This window comes from Caretta caretta, chromosome 20 (genome assembly GCF_965140235.1).
Source record: "Caretta caretta isolate rCarCar2 chromosome 20, rCarCar1.hap1, whole genome shotgun sequence".
Lineage (NCBI taxonomy): Eukaryota > Metazoa > Chordata > Testudines > Cheloniidae > Caretta > Caretta caretta.
The window spans coordinates 844,302-861,828 of record NC_134225.1 but is presented as its reverse complement, the minus strand read 5'-3'; the positions used below and the strand labels follow the sequence as shown (position 1 = coordinate 861,828).

At 49.0% G+C, this 17,527-nt stretch overlaps 1 protein-coding gene across 3 annotated transcripts in view; it reads right to left on the bottom strand.

Annotated features, from left to right (window-relative positions):
• Nucleotides 1–10,110: 10,110 nt before the first annotated feature.
• SCN8A (sodium voltage-gated channel alpha subunit 8) overlaps nucleotides 10,111–17,527 on the bottom strand; it is a 164,172-nt gene continuing 156,755 nt past the window's right edge. For all 3 annotated transcript variants that reach the window (XM_075121579.1, XM_048831660.2, XM_048831668.2), the window contains one exon: nucleotides 10,111–17,053. In XM_075121579.1, the coding sequence (XP_074977680.1) occupies nucleotides 15,906–17,053 (1,148 nt within the window). In that variant the 3' untranslated portion in view covers nucleotides 10,111–15,905. The remainder of the gene's footprint in view (nucleotides 17,054–17,527) is intronic.

Here is a 17,527-nt window from a genome sequence, read left to right as displayed (position 1 = left end):
TTTGAATCTGAAACTTTTCCATCAACAGCTCCATGGGGCACAACCAATAAAATGCTCCTGTTTATGGAATCGAGCCCAGGAGTGGGGTCTGGTTTATATATAAATGTGTGCAGGGGGGTGAGATTGCAAAGTGGCTTCAAATGCCAAAGCCTGCTTCCCCCCTGCTATCTTGTGAGAACTTCCAAAGACTTCAATCTTCCTGCTGTGGATCATGAGCCAACCACTAGCTAACTATGAGAGGGGTGTGGGGGGAAAGCTCAGGAGAAACTTTCCTGGGGGAGAAGGAAGGCTATCCCAGATCTGCCCCTGCAGCATTTCTTGCACCTTCTTCTGAAGCATCTAGTAGTGGCTGCGGTGGGAGATGGGACACTGGGCAAGATGGACCTCAGGTCTCTGAGTCTGGTCATTCTTATGTTTGCAGGTCCCTTACTGTTACTGTGTATTCCACCACTTGTCACAAGATGCCACTGTGCTCTAAGGAACAGCGACCTAAACTAGCTTATAAAGTCAGCCGCCCAAGGGCTCAGGGTAGGATCAGCTTGCCAGAGCAGGACCATACCATCACTGTGAGCTACTTACCGGCCTCCTTTGCTGTCTGCAGTTCCAGAGCTCTGTCTCTTCCCATCGCTGGCAGAGCAGGAAAGTCTGTAGTTTCCCTATCCCTCCCCTAATCACTGCTGCTGTGCCTTTTTCAGACAGACAGGAAGGAAGGTAACGGAGCTGTGCTGCCCACGGTTTTAGAAACAAGGGAGAGACAGTCCATACATTTGGGATATGGGAAGATATAGGAGTCAGCTGCAAGGGACAGGGAGCTTTGGTCTACCCGCTGCTTTCCCCTGCAGCACTCACAAGCCGCCCCTCTCATCTCTGCTTTGTGGCAGAGCTGGACCAAAAGGATGAGAGGAAAATGAGGGTTTCCTGCAGGGCCAGCTCTTTGCTAAATCTGGGGAGGGAACGCATGGGTAGCTGTACAATAATGTTTGATGTAATGTTTGCCTAGCACATAAGAACCACCAGACTGGGTCAGACCAAAGGTCCATCTAGCCCAGTATCCTGTCTGCCGACAGTGACCAATGCCAGGTGCCCCAGAGGGAATGAACAGAACAGGGCAGTTATCAAGTGATCCATCACCCCTGTTGTCCACTCCCAACAGAGGTTTAGGGGCACCTGGAGCATGGGGTTTTGTCCCTGACCATCCTGGCCAATAGCCATTGATGGACCTGTTCTCCATGAACAGATCTGTTGTTTTGTGAACCCAGTTATCGTTTTGGCCTTTACAACATTCCCAACAAGTAAATTGCGCTGTATTAATCTAACACCTGTTCCTGCCCCGGGCACCAGTGACACAGATTTAAAACTCATGCAAAATTCACATGAAACTGAAGAGCAGAGGTATGCTGAAATCCCATCCTGATCCCAAATAGTCCCCACCTCTAGTGTGGCCTTTCCTACTCTGTCCTTGGGGGATGCAGGTGGTGCCTGAATGCCATCAAAGCCAGGCCCTGCTGCTCCAAGAATGAGACACGGAGCTCTCCCAGAGAACGTCCCATTGCCTCTGGATCTAGCAGTCTAATATGTCCAGGTTGCTTCGGTATTGGATGGGGAGAGAGGAGATTTAACCTCAGGTATTTGGTACCTGAATCAGCAGAGTTTATGCCCGGCAATGGGCTTCATGCCAAGAAACCCCTGTGCTTGATTAGTGCCAGGGCTGATCCCCTGGCACCTCTGGGCTTGACAGTTCCTAACCCTGGCACCTCTGCAGCAGTTATGAATGTAAAACATTGCTTGAGCCCCAGCACCTCTTTCATTGCAAACTAAGCCCTGAGAAACCCGTAGAGCCTGGTGCAAACTGGGGACTTGGCTGGCCCCTTCTATATTAGCACAGGTGTCTCAGCTTCTATGCAGTTTTCCAGCAAACTGGTTTCCAAGAGCCCAAATTAAGAGTTTTGCTGGAGTTGGTTTGCTGGACAGTCCCTCAGGAATGGTGCAGTCCAGGCAGCTCTTAACAACTGGTGGTCGACTCTGCTCCTTATTCCCCTTCCGCTGTACCAATCCTGTCCCTTAGCAGTCTCTGAAACGCAGGCCATAGAATCTAGATCCTGATATTGTCTTTCTGCCATGCAGAGAATTGATCTGGAAGGAATTGTACCCCAGTGCATGATGGCAAAGAGCTAGTTCAGTCATCCTGCCTCCCTCTTATGGTATTGATCCGGAGCTATCGGCGAATCCTCCTGAGGGGAGTTTGTGGTGGGAGATTGCGCTGCATCTGAATGGCCTTATGCTGGGATCATGCGAGTTCCCACATGCTAAGAACAGTCACCTGTGGTCAGTACTCCGGCTGGGCGACGCCTAAGAAATGCAGGGGCAGGTAGGAATTAGCATTGGTGATTCAGTAGTGAGAATTCCTTGTGGGTTGTTTTTTTTCTCCCCTCCAGAGCCTTGCCTCTGAGGGCTGTGAGAGCATCACTGAATACTGGCCCTCTGGATGAATGCCCCACTGTGGCACTAACCGTTCCATGCTACCTTTTGAGCTGGGCGATAAGCAAGGTTTTAAATAGTTGAGTATTTTTCACTCCAATAGTGTGTCTTGGCTATTTCCAGAACCCTGGCCAGCTGGCATGTGGCTAGCTGCATCTTCCCTTCTCTCACTCACTCACACCCCAAACCTCCCTCTGACCTCACAATACCCAGGGTAGGGGAGCGCAGTAGGGTGTGTGGCTGGAGCATTCTGTGCTCCTGTTGTTCTGGGGTATGGACGGCCTGTAGGGTGCTATGGGAAATGCTTGTAAGTTTGTGCTCCTAGGGGCTGCTTGCTTGAACTTCTCCTCAGAGCAAAACTGGACCCTGGACCGGACAGGATTTGGGCAGTGCAAAGTCACCTTTACTTCTCCCCTCAGACTCACGTGGGGCTAAGGCTCCTGAAAAGACCTTGGTGTTTGTAAAGTGCTTTGAGATCCTCAGCTACAGATGTGCTAAAAGCCCCTCGCACTTGTCAGGCTCCTGGGGCTCTAATCTAAACTCCTTTCCACGGTAACAAAGCCACCCAAAGAGCTTTGTGCTTTCCTAGCCCCACCTCCTCCCGCTCACCTTGGCACTTGCTGGGCAGGCACCATGCCTGTTTGTGCCCTTCCAGCTCTCTGTCCACTTTGTTACAGAACAGCCACAGAGGCCCAGAAGCAGCGACCTGTGTGCAGGAAACGCTCGGCTGCTCACATGAGCGGGCGCATGCTCAGTGGGCTCTGGGGGCAAATTAGGACTGTGCTGATGGAGCCAGATTCCTGGTTGCCCTGCACCTTGGGCACCCATCGTTTCCAGCAGTGCATGGTGGGTGTAACACGCTGTTTGCTCAGAATGATTGCCTTGTATTCCCACTTCTCACTGGTGTAAATGACAACACAAGGTGCAGGGCACAGAGACTCAAACCCCTGGGGGCCAGAGGGGACCTGCTTTCAGCATGGTGCTAGAGATCTGGCTGCAGGCTGGTTTATCACACAGCTGAGGGCAATTGGCTTTCACTCAGCAGAGTTAAGTCTAGAATAAAAAATCGAGAAAGCATTCGGTCATTAACGAGGTGCGTTAGGGAGAGATCACCCCCCTTCCCACTCTTCTTTAGAAGTGGAATGTGACCTCTTTCTGGATGCAGGACGGCGATGGGCCGGGGGTCTGATTTGGGACGGCAGGCTAGGACATGCGGCAGGCCAGGTGCAGCAGGCTCTGTGGACTGGAGCTTTGACCTGGAATGAAGTTTTGCATGAATTCAGATGCTTCCAGGCGCATTTACTCATCAGCCAGATTTTCAAAAGAGCTGAGCACCCAGTAACTCTCCTATAGGCAACTAAATATTCCTAGTGGGGCAGGGCTGGGAGAAAGCACTTGTGAAAATCTGGCCTGGGTGGGCTGCTAACATCCTGAGTGCTCTGCCCAAGCTGTCTGCATCTGGCCTCTCTAAAGACAGTGACTACTTAGAAATTTTAACTCATAGTCTCCCAATGTCTCGTTTCCCTCCTGTCTTTGAAATGGACCCTCTCCTATTAACCTTCTTCCCACGGGGGCTTCACGAGTGTCTGCAAAGGGTTGGGGCACCTTAGGCTAAACCCTCCTGGAACAAGCAGCATGCTGACTCACCATCCTCCCACACGCTGGCCCTTTTGACTGGCTGCCCTGAGACTCCCCAACCCAGCCCCCTGCCCTTTAGACTTGGGTGATTTAGTATCTGATTCAGGGCTCAGTTAGAGGCGTGTCTGTGTGTTTGATTCATTGCTGCTTCCCAGAATGCTGACCTCATTGTTTGTGTTCCCAGAACTGTAATGACTCTGGACCTTAGCACTGATTGATTGCCCTTCCCATGCAGGCAGCTGCCGGAAGAGCCCAACTCCACCGTCCAGAAAGCCATGGCTTGATATAGCCCCAACTCCTGGTTAGCCAGGCCCTAGGCAGAGCGATCGTTTGGAGAGTAGCATCCACTCCACACAGCTGGTTTGCCTGGGGCCTATCTCTGTCCAGGAGCGAATCCCTCGGGCGAGTCTCTGTTTAGACTCCAACCTGCTCAGCATTAGGGGGCGTGGAGCTGCTCCATGAGGACACACACGTCAGGACCCTGCAGGTTTTGGAGACAGTGGGAGGCAATTAGCTTCCTCTCCCCTAAAATCGAGTCTGATGTCTAGATCTGACAGCGCAGGGTGAGGCTGTTTCCATGGCGTCCCCAAGAGTACCACGAGGGGGTGCTGCTGTGTGCACAGGCAACCGAGTACGCCACACATGGGGGCAACCTGCTGGATTCCCTGAAGATAGAGGGACCTGGCTCAGCATTTAGCCAGCCAGTGTGGGGGTGCTAGGGATCCTGCCTAGTTAGAGGGGGTGGGAAGCAACTTTCCAAGGGATGCCAATTTTCATGGTGTTATCCTGAGTCTTCTGATACGTATGTCGTTTCTTAAAGCCCTGGCTCCTAGAGTCAAGTGACCATATGAGAATCAGAGGGGTGGGTGGGATTTTTTTGTTTTAAGGGGCTTCTAGCCTTGAGGGTTGTGTAGAAAAGCTGGGAAATGGGATGGGCCAGTAACCTGCAGGCTCAGAAACCAGAGTGAAAACACAAAGGTCTGCACATTTATGTCTTTAAAAAAAAAAAAATGTTTTTTTTGAGACCTGACTCTTGATTTTTGAGTTTTTGGGATTGGCAAGTTAGTGCTGTAGGCAACTGAGAAAACCTTCACTGCAAACTCCTTCCTCTGGCTTCAGAAATGCGGGGTGAGCCAGTCATTATAGCCCAGGTCTTTCTGCTCCACCTTTGGAGCGTTGTTTAGCCTCACTTTACCTCCATGTTTTCTGAGGCCATGTGCTGAACCAGCAAGTACTTGTCCTGCTCCAGAGGCACCCTCCCCTCCTCCCCGCTCCTCCCACCTGCAGGCCTTCCAATGCTTTCTAGGGCATTCTCTTGCTCAGCCCCTTTGGTGCAGTAACAACATAGGCAGAGGGAAAGGGGCAGAGGGTGGGTGGGTGTTTTTCCAGTATTTCCTCTCCAGCAGTCAGGTAACCCATGTTCTAAAAGTGTGGATCTACCGAAAATGCTTTTTGCAGCCATAGCTAGAGCCCTGGCTCACTCACGCAAGGCTGTTCTTACTGACGCCCTGGGCCGGTCCCAGCGATGCTGACTCCGGAACGTATGCTGCATTAATGCCCCGGCAGTGGAGATTTTCCTGTGCTGTGAGGCCCCAAATCCTACTTTACGCTGTCACCGCCACGCCTGCTACAAGGAGAAGAGCAAACCTGGAGCCGTGTGTCCTGAATGCCTGCCTGCAGCCGCTGGACAGGCAGGCAAAAAGTGGCTCTGTTTTCTCAAACCCCCTGGGCTTTCAGCTGTTTGAAGTGGAGGGCTTAACCCTTTCTGGCAGTATGCAAAAGCTGGACCTTACACTTGACTAATGACATTTTACTGGAGCTGAGGAAGGTGGTTGTTTTCAATCCAAGAACACCCGCATGGTTAATGTGAAGAATAACAGAGCGGAAAGATACAAAAGGTGTTGCGGAGGTGACTTAATGATTATCTGTAACAGTGCAGCAGGCCCAGGCCTGGGTGTCCAGCCCCTGGCACCGAGACCGCTCTGAATGCAGCTGTATCTCCTCCTGAGTCACTGCATCTTCAGCATGTCTCATTGCCTGCCTGCCCACAGCCGCTGGCGGATGGCAGTCTGTAACAGAAGCACACTCCACCACGTGTGTCCTCTAGCTAGAAGGATGAGTTGGCTGGGTGCCTATTTGCAATGTGATGTGTATGCAGCAGCTCACTCACAAAGGAGAGAGCATGGGAGCACGTGGCTCAGATGTGTGCCCAGGACTAACAGCCTCAAGCTGCCTACTTTATGGTTTAAAAAAACAACCAACCAACCCTGTGCTGAGTGACAATCCAGCAACATAGGGTTAATTAGCCATTGCACTGAGGTTTATTAAAAGATGAGGGACTGATTCTCCAATCCGCAAAGGCCTCTCTGGCATACAGGTCCCTTAGCAAAGGGGATTGATTCCATTGCCAGGGGGAGCTTGACTTTCATGTTCAGTTCCTGCCTGGGGGGCAGATCATCCTGGCCAGCCTCTTCCAGTTGCAGGGCAAGGTCTTGACTAGTGATGGGCCAAGATTTATAGCTTTTGGGGTCTGGCAGAGCCCTACCTCTGTGCCTGGGCCCCATGCTTGTGGTTGAAGTCAGCTGGCAAGCTGCAGGCATACTCAGAGGGGGACCCTAGCTTTGCAGTTCACTCTTGCTGTGAGTCCGGAACCAAATCCCTTGAATGTTGTTGGGAAGCTGGTCTCTGGGCCCACCTGAACCGCACACAGTGAGCTCTCTCCCTGGCTGGCGCAGGCCTTGGCAAGGGCACCTGAGCTGGGGGTTCATTTTCACTCTTCCCCCAGGGTACAGTGTTCGCTGCAGGCTTTTTTTTTTTAGGTGTTTTCAATCAGTGAGTAAATAACATGCTGACCACATGCCCAGGGTCACAGAAGTTTCCTTGAGCTGCTTCGGACAAGGCAGAGCAGCTTCCAAACCAGATCAAATGGTGTGGGGCTCCTGTAACAAGGTGAAAAGGCACAGCCTTGCTGAATAAGCTGCACTGGTGGGTTTCCTGCAAGTCCCAGACAGTGCTTTCCCCTGACAGGGGCCCTCATTCATGGCTGCAGCTCCCATGTGGGCTGTCAGCAGGACAAGCACCTGTTCCAGCTTTGAACTACTGGCGTGAATGGCTTAGAGTGCTATTCAGTGGACTAAATCCTTCCCTGTACATCGTGTGTGCCCTGTGACACCAGTGAGCTCATAAGCACTTGGAGGCACTGGCTTTCCCCTGCCATTCAGCTCAGTAAGGGCAATGAGCACAGGCTGGAGGGTCAGCCTATTAATGGATCGATGCCAGTTCCCACCAGCTGAGCATCTGCCCCATACCGGACTGACTAGGCTGGCCCCCTGCCCTGCCTTGGACAGATGCGTAACTGCTGTAGCCTTTCATACGCTCCCTCCTGCCATGACTTAGCAGTGCTCCTATAACTGCCGGCCTGAGGCTTTGGAGCGGGGCCTCTGACCTCTCCCTGCATAGTAAGGTTGACGTTCAAAGTGGCGGGGTGCAGAACTTTTACCATCTGGTGGATAAAGAGTGGACAAAACTATGGTCATGCAAAGGCTCCCCCTACCTCTTCCCACTTCCCCTGCCCCACGAAGGCAATCGCGGGTGGTGTGCACTGAACTCCCTTAGGACCCTCCGGCCTCAGCGCACACGTCAGCTCTCCATGTGCCTCAGGCCCTGGCCTCACCTGTGACAAAGCAGGAAAAAACAGAGTGGGAAGATTGCAGGTGTTTGGGGGGGGAGGGTGATTTCAATCAGCTTTTGTTTTTCTAGCTATGGACATTTGAGTTCAGCACCGCGGCCATTTAGCATTAACATTAATTCCATCCCTGCATATAGCGAGAGCCGTAGGTTTGCTGCCTGAGCTAGCAGGACTTGCTTTATTCCCTTGCTAGAGGCTAGGACAAAGTGACTCTTGCTTCTGGCTTTGCCCATCTCAGCTGGCTGGGTTTCTGGCTGTTTGGCGGCTGCGTGCAGTGTCCATAGCCCGTACAAGCTGGTTTTGAATTAGGTCCCAGTGGCTCTTTCCCCCTTACTGTTCTTTGCTGCTTCTTAGTTCTAGTTTTCTCCCCTCGGGGGTGTGTCTGCAGCCAGGACCAGCTCTCAGCACCAGCTAAGCAGGCACGTGCTTGGGGGCCGCACGTTTCCAGGGGGGGCTTTCCGGCCGTCCTTTCTGTTCAGGGCAGTTGCGCTCTCGGAGCTGCACCACTTAGACGGGGCGAGGGCACCACGCCCCCGGCCGCAGTGGGAAGGGGAAGCCCCCCACCGGCTGCTGAGCGGCCAGGGCCCAGATGCAACCTGGGGAGGAGAGGGCGAGTCCTGCCGGGGAGCTGGGGCTGCCCCACCTCATGTGCGCACCGGCTGCTGCGCGGCCTTGTGCCACCCTTTCCATGGAGGCTTCTCTGCGCGGGCAGGTGTGTGTGTGGGGAAGCCCCTGCAGGCACTGGGAGAAGGGGACATCACTCCCTCCGCTGTTAGCGCCACCCGCAAGCCCCAGCCCCACCTCGGGGCAGCAAAAACCTAGAGCCGACCCTGCCTGCGGCCCGCCCGCCTCTGCTGTGTGGGCTGAATTAGACTGCTCCTCATTGTGCCTTAGGCACTAAACTACCCCCGTGCAGCCATGCCCTACCAAGCCCGTGCAAGGGGGCTGCCGCCAGCCCTGTCCCTGCCGCTCTCCCCCCGCCTTGGATTGACAGGAAAGCGGCACAGCGTATTGCAACAACATGGGTGTAATAACCATCCCAGGCACCTGGGAAACGACTGGAGCTGAAAGTTAAAAAAAAAACAACAAACCAACCCTCCTCACCCTGCAAGTCGTAGCAGGAATTGTGTCCTTAAGAACATTTAAAAAAAAAAATCATAACCAGCTCTTACCTCCTGTTAATGACCAGAAATCGCCCAGAACCAATCGTAAAACCACAGCCGTGGGGACAGGGCGGCCAAGCGGGCGTGTGGGTGTAAGTGCACAAAAAAGGAAGTGCTCGCGGACGGTGAACAGTCCCAGCAGCAGTGCAAGCCCTCTGTTGGCCCCCCTCGGAGGGCTGAGGCACCTCAATCCTTTTCGGCCACGTGGCCAACATGCGTGCTGCGAAGGGGGGGGGGCTGTGGAGCCAACTTGGAATTGTCAGAGCAAGAAACCTTCCAGCCACAAGCCTATCCCTCCTCATGCACCCTCCCTCTGACCCGCCACTTGCAACGCTGGGTGCGTGTGGAGGGAGAGGGGGTGACTGCCAAAGGCACCAGTTGCCATTCACCACCTAATCCCCCTCTACTGCACCAGACTGAGTAAAACACAGGGGTTTCACCCGGCCTGTGGAGCAGAACGGCCCCGGTGTGGCCCTGTGCAGGAGGCAGGGGGGCTGCTGTTCTTAGGGGTGTAACCACAGAGGCTTTTCTTCATGACGGGAATTGGGGTAGCTCAGTGCAGGTTTGAAGCAAAGATTATTTATTTTTAAAACCCCAAACTAACCCTGACCCATTGACTTTCATGGCTGCCAGGATCGTGCCCACGGTGCTTCATGACACAGGAAGTCAGGCTCATTAAGCCCACTCAAAGAAGGGGAAACAGAGGCACAGCCGGGGGCAGTGACAGAGCCAAGGTCCCACAGCAGTCCAGCAGGAGAGCCAGGCACGGAGTCTATCACAGCCACAGCCGACTGCCAGATCTATCTCGTGGCCCACAGTGCCTGTGTGTTCAAATAAAGTACATGAAGCCAGTTGGAACCTGATCCTGCAAAGGGCTCAGAGCCTCTGGCGGGGTTTGACGACAATGCAACTGGGGGGGGGGAATGGGACATTTTGGCAGCTTAGGGGCAGAGCACACCCTCTTTGGCATGGGCCTATAAGCACTTCCTCCTGCAACCCATTTTAAGGGACATCCAGCTTTTCCCCTAATCTGCAGCAGTGAGCACCATGTAAACTCCAAGTTTCTCTGGGGTGTTGGTTATGCAGAGCCATGCCAGCCCCTGAAGGGTGACAGGTCATGCAAGAGAAGAGGTTAAAACAAGATGGACATACCTTTTTATTGCAAATTCCAAAGTAAAAAGATGTACAGTACAAAGGAAATCAAAAGTCAGACTCTCAGACTTCCAGCCCACTGTGTTTTTACATTCTTTCACCACCCCTATCCCCCAAACACCAATTATTTCCTCCTCCTTTCTTCATGTAAAACAGAACAGTGAACAAAATCTAGGGAGGGTGAAAGGGGAAGGCTAATACAGCATGGGGGCGGGAGGGGGGGGAAATCAACACAGTATCCAGAACAAGTCACATAAGCAAAGTAAAAGGAAGAAAATCTTTGCCCTGATTGTTGTTGAGAAGCTGGGTTCACTGGAGCAGTGCAGTTTACAAATGACTCATTTAGCAGCATTTATGGTACCATCTCATTTCCCCCTTAGTCCATGATTCTACTGTGCACATCTAAATAGCACTTGCAGCTGTGAATCTCAAAGCACTTTACAAATGTTAACTAATTGAGCCTCACAACACCCCTGTGAGGTAGGTAATTATACACCCATTTGACAGATGGGTACAACTGAGGCACAGAGAGGTTAAGTGATTTGTCCAAGGTCACACAACATGTCAGTGGTAGAGCTGAAAATAGAACCCAGGAGTCCTGTTTCCCAGTCTCCTGCTCTAGCCACTGGACACCACTCCTCACCTCATCTATGCAGAATACACCCTCCATACGCGCACACACATACACACACGCACCTCTCTATAAAATCACAACATGCAACAAACTTGCAAAGGGCAAATTTTTCTCCTCCTTTAACTTTTTTGGTCATTTGTTTAGCATTCTTTTTTTAAAGTGACTGTCAAATCCCGGTGCAGTACACCACAGCCATATCTTGGGCAAGCCTCCCACCAAGTTCAGGCGGTGCCCCACAATCCTGGCTTGCAGTACCCACAGCTAGTCCAGGATCAGGCTTTCGTGACCAGATACTGACCAATGTTAGGGAATTAGCATTCTGGGTACAGGGGTTGGGTTGGTTATTGTTCTTTGCCATTTGGGTGGGGGGAACCTCTTCTAGGGAGACCTCTTTTAAACCAACACCTGATTTGTCTTGCAACCATTTTGACTTGCAACCACTTTGACCCTGGCCTCCAGAGAGACATAACTAGCACATGAAGCTAATGCACTATCTCACCCTTTAATTGGAAAGAAAAAAGTGTACAAAGGGAAGCGAACAAAGAGGCGACAGCATATGAGTCCTACTGCGCACCACTGAATGGATTCAGCAATTGTCAGCTGCCTCAAAGGCCCCCTATGGCTTACCCTTACTGGAGTTTCTCAAGTGACAGGGGCATCTGGGTTCTCGCCCTTCTGCTGCTCCTGCAGCCACACTGCACGAGCCTTGCTGGGTGTGTTGAGGATGTCAGGTATGCTGGCGGATTTCACGTAGTCTGTACAATTTTGGCATATGTCTTTAAAAGTGAATGAATTGGAGGGAGAGTGCTGCAGACTTAAGTTCCTTGCACATCGACAGAGCAGATCGAGCGCATGTGAGCAGCGGAGCAAGCGTTCCGTACACCCAGGAGCAAGAGGGGACTGCAGGCTGCGTAGCCTCCAATCTGTGGCTTGTGTTGAGCCTACCAGTGAACAGGGGCCAGTTTTGATGGTGTTTTTCGTGATGCATTCACTAAGATATTAATGAACAGCCACCACTTGACCTCACAAAGGCCACCAACCTGCTCAGCTGCTGTCAACATGCTGCAGTCACTGTGCCCAATTACAGCACTAAACTCTGATGAAAATCCCAAGGGGCTGCGGATTGGCACTAAGACCGACCTGTCTGCTAGATACCAGCAAAGAGCCACTAAAGGCCACAAATCTCTCACGGTGAACACTAAAAACAAGAACAAAAACATTTCCACGAGCTTCCCCTGCAACACAAGTTAGGTCTTACTCATGCCACTTTTATATATTTAAAAAAAAAAAAAAAGAACCCAGCAAGAATGGGGGCGAGGAGGTGGAAACCAGTCAAATAAATGGACACTAAGACACTCTTACCTTGTTTATTTCATTTTTCTTTTGGATTATAGTAATGTGATTTTTAATCATGTTTGGGTTAGAGCAGGATGAGCCACCATGCAATCTCTAATACCCTGATCTTCAGCATTGGTCTGGTACAGCTTTAATATTTGTTGCAGCAGAAAACTAAATAATGCAAAAGCTTGGGTGCGGCCTCTACGATGGCAGCTCATGGTTTTTTGTTTTTTTCTTATTCTTCCACATGAGCGTTCGTTTGGTTTTTTTTTTAAAAGTGAAAATAGACCAGAAAAGTGAGTGAAGCAGCTTGAACTGGTATTTCTTTTCCCCCTCCCCAGCCCCTTTTAAGAACAGGGTAATAAATGAACCAAAACAGCATGGAGGATTTTACGTATGCTGTGGGGGCGGGAGGGACGACCACTTGTTACAGCCTCACTCTTCTGGCATTTTAATCCAACAGCGGCCTACTGTTTTATTCCCACAACCCTGAATCGGGAATAAAAAATTCCGCATCAAGGACCTTACTACAAAACCCCCCCAAACAAACACACACACACACTGTATCTGCATTTCTATGCAATGATATGGTGCATGAAGCTATCCTGACCACTTTATTTCAGACCAAAGCTTCCTTTCCAGCCTCAGCCTCACTGTGTGAAGGTTCCCAAAGATGAAGACCAATTCTCTCAGCACCCTGTGAACTGTGGCTGAGGAATATTTGCTACAAAAAGGAAATTAAAAAAAAAAAAAAATGAATTTTTCAGTTGAATAGGAGGATGGACTCTGCTGTCCCTGAACAGCTGGAGAAATTATTCGTTTTATTTTTCAGCAAGACTGATGGTTTAGGATGACCTTTGTATTTAACAGAGACTGATAAATAGTTTAACGGTTAAAAACTGAGAGAGAGATCGCAGGGAAGTCTTACTTAAAATGATGCCAGTAGCTCCGTGAAGTTACCAGCATGAGCAGCAAATGTACCATCCATCACAGACAGATTGATAGCCCAACTTAAAGAACAATCATGTAGTTTAGCCAAATCTTGCATAGAAATGATCAGAGAACTTATTGCACATTGGAATAACAAAAAAATATTTTTGTGATTGTAAAGATAATCTGCACTAAAGCTTTTCTTTTTGGGGTGTAAGGTTGTTGTTTTGGGGGGTGGGTAGGGAATGTACATTGGCTGACAAACATCTAAAAATCTAAGGAAAATATTTTAAAAATTAAAAACAAACATGGACAATGGCATAAGCCAGACGCCGTTCTATTTAATTCTTGTATTTACAAAAAGGCATGCCGATAAAATAAACGGATATATTACAGTATTTATAATATTTTCTTAAAAAGTTCAACCACACTTTTCAGCTTTTTTTTGTGCTGTTTACAATGTAGCCTGTACATATGTATGTAGTTTTCATCTTTATTATACACCATAGCCTAGTAGTAAGTGGGGTAAATCTAACAGGGTTGAAATGGTCCTTTGTTGTGTTCACCAGTACAGAAGAACTCCTCCACTGACATCATAATGGCTAAACTATGCATTTATACCGTCCAGCTTGGCACAGATGTCTGCCAAATAGCGTTTGTTTTTTTAAGTGACACCTGTCATCTGGGTTGAGAGATTATACAAACCAAACTGCCTCCTGTCATCTAAAAAGTTCTGCTGTCTTATTTTTGCCCTTTTAAAGATACATTTTCTTTGGCCTACGTTCAGTCATCCTGTTTCTCTTCATTCTGCATTACAGGTTCAATGCAGTAATGGCATAATCCCCCCCTTCAAAACGTAACATGGCACCAACAGTAGAACCAGCACACAAGCGGCAGCTGGAAAGCGGTCTTGTTTCCGCGCATGGCTACCTTTTCCCACTGGCAAAGAGAACAGGAGGACTCGTGGCACCTTAGAGACTAACCAATTTATCTGAGCATGAGCTTTCGGAGCGTGCATCGGATGCATCAGATCTATTCCCCAAGGCTGCTTTGAAGAAAATATCGCCTAGATTGGTGACTGACAGCTGACTTATTGATTGAGGAGGACACTGAAACAGAATATTAAAGGGTCTCATACCCTTACGAAGAAACACAAAAGTCTGAGCTTTCCTGGTGACATTCCCACAGAATGATTTACCACTCAGCGATTAGACTAGTTGAGAGGCAGCTCTAGCGTCTACCCAAATCTGCAGGACCTTTTAGTTACTACAGTATGATAATGTATGAAACAGAAAGAAGGTGAAGGCATCAGACACCTGGCCTTCAGCACCGTGCCCCATGTCACATTGCTATTTTATTGTCAACTGTAATGTGTTCCACTTTGTTTAAAAACCTTGTGGCTACAGAAGCAAGGAAAACCATGAAGCATCAAAGTGCAAGCTTCAAAAAGTAGTAATGATGGAAGAATATAAAGACGACTTCAGAGTTTCACAAATCCATCTGGGTCTCAGCCCCCGCTGCCACCCCAAGAAAGCAACAACTCTGATGAACATGGGACACAATTAAACTCCGTGAGTTACACGTCCCCCATTTAAGATAGATTTATCCAAGTTCCCAAAATTGCACCTGCAGAGACAATATGCTATTTCGTACACAGCACTGTTCTCTCTACACTAGGAAGGGCGGCTGAACAATAATTAATATTACAGGACACAAATGACCTTGTTGACTGGTATTTTTTAAGCCCTAGATTTTGGTTTTGCAGTGCCATTCTTGAATATTATATATTCCCCCCTCAAATAGGATCCAGAGCAATATTTAGGTTTTTCTTTCTTGTATGATTATTTGTTTAAATGTGCAAAAGATGGCTGTATGGAAAAGACAGGTTGTTAAACATACATACACACATACACACACACACACACAGATTTCATCTGCTTGTTTCATTTTTTTCCTGCTGGAGGGTGTATGAAAGAAATTGTTACAAATTGGTAAATATTAGTGAAGGGCATGATTATATTTAAGGTTAACCTCCAAATACAGTGTGTGGTAGTCAGTGGAGTGCCTCGAACTTATGGCTTAACCAACTGTTGTGGAAGAGTATTGAGTGTCTTGTGGTTTAATGATTCTTCATGCATGGTTCCTGGTCACAGCATGCCATCATGCAAATCATTTCTATGCATTGAACAAGCACAATTTTTTTTTTAATCAGCCGGAGCAAGTTTCCAGGCTGAAGATACCTGATTACCCCATCTCCCAAACCAAGTAAAGCCCATGTAGAAAGTAGTATGCAGATAATAAATACCAAATAAACTATGACAATCAAATGGCATGGGCTAAATGGGTGGTTTTTTGTTTCTTTTTTTGTTCAGTTTTTATTTTGCCTTTTTTTTTTATTATTTTTTTTTCTGCTTAACTAAATGCAGGAATGCAAATTAGTTTTGCATGAACAAACAAACCCTTTAACATTGTGACTTCTAGGTTTTCTTTTGATAAATCAACACAATGAGAAAATAATCAATTTTTGGCTGCTTTGGGAGATATATTAATCCAAGCAGCGGGTTTTGTTTTTTAGTGTGTGTGTGTGTTTTTTATTTTGCTTGTTTGTCCCAAGTTGCATTGATAGATGTGGAACATGCAGTAGCCACCTGCCCAAACAGAAAATCCTTTTTTTCCTTTTTAAATGTTCATTTAGAAGGGTCCTTTAAACAGGTGGTAGGTCACTGCTTTTAGATGCAACTTTGTCACACAATAAGCAGACTGTTTGGTATAAGATCTTCAGGTGTCTCCTTAGCTGTTCTGTATTGATATATTTTGTGACGTTTGTAAACAATCTTTTCACTTGCAAATTTTTAAAAATTTGTACAACGTATTTTTGTTTGTCTCAACACTTGGACTCCTTGAAATCTTTTTGTCTTTTTGCTCGTTCTCGTCTTCCTTCCTCCACCCGCAGCTGTTTCTCCTTTTCAGGTTTAGTTACACTGTCATAGGAAGGGAGGGATGCAGTGGATGGGGTGCCTTCTTTTTTCTCCCGATTTGTTCCTCCATTTTCCAGCTTAGTAGAGGCAGACTTCCGGCAAATAAAGCCCCGTTTTGCTAAGCGAACCCTGTAAGCCCGTTGGATAACCACTGCCGAGACATCTTCCTGCTTGCGCCGGAGTGTGGTCGTGATGGGCTCGTAAGACACTTTGGAAGGGTTAGACGCCACAAACCTTTCCTCCATCTGCTGCCTCAGGATGTCCAGCTCCCCACTGTCCCCCAGCACACGCTTGGTGAAGGCAAACAGGATGTCCAGGCAGTGGATCCTGTCCCCGCTTACCATAGGCAAGTCCATGGCGATGAGTTCGATAGTGTTAGGCTTAGGGACACGGAGTGGGTGCTCCAAAGCATCGGCAAAGTCTGCCAGCTTGCAGTACTCAATGAACTGTGTGGCATCAGGGTCAAACTTCTCCCAGATCTCATAGAAGGTTTCAAAGTCGTCCTCGCTCAGCGGGTCAGCACTCTCCTCCGTGGCTACACTGAAGTTCTCCAGAATGATGGCGATGTACATGTTCACTACGATCAGAAAGGAGATGATGATGTAGCTGACGAAGAAAAAGATCCCCACGGAGGGGTTACCACAATCTCCCTTGAAGCTGCTCCCGGGGTGCTCCTTATCTAGGTCGCAGTCCGGCGGCCGGTTCAGGATAGGCAACAGCAAGCCATCCCAGCCAGCCGAGGTGGTGATCTGGAACAAACAGATCATGCTGTTGCCGAAGGTCTCAAAGTTGAACATGTCGTCTATGCCGGCCTCGTGCTTTACGTAGGCGAAGTTCGACATGCCAAAGATGGAGAAGATAAACATGACCAGGAACAGCAAGAGGCCGATGTTGAACAAGGCAGGCAAGGACATCATTAAGGCAAAAAGCAGGGTGCGGATCCCCTTGGCCCCTTTGATCAGACGCAGGATGCGGCCAATACGGGCCAGTCGGATGACTCGGAAGAGAGTGGGCGACACAAAGTACTTCTCAATGAGATCAGCCAGGAACATTCCTAAAGAAGAGGGCAGGGGGAAGATGTTATAACCCAGTTTAAACCAGGCAAGGGAACACTGGCAGTGCTAGCATAGAAAAGCTGGCTCAAACTTCCACAAGGGACCTCTCATTCTGTGTGTGCCTCAATTTTTGGGTGCCCAAATTTAGGCAGCTAGGACCTGAAACTGGCACCTCTTCTTGGGATTTTAAGTTTCAAGGGCATGAAGGCATTTGGACTTGTGTTTCCTTGGTTGTTCATCCCCTGGATCTTAAGGGACAATAATTATTAATCGCACTCAGTGAAAGAGATCTGGAGAAGAGGAACTATGTAGAGCTCATATTGTATTAGCCTGTGGGCCCACATTCTAAGGCCCGGAGCCTCAAAAGTATTTAGGCTCCTAACTTTCATCGAAATCAATGGAACTGGACCCAAGAGTCAGAGACAAAGCTGGCTCCAATTTGGGGCTGAAGGACAGTCTCTATGCTTTGAGCC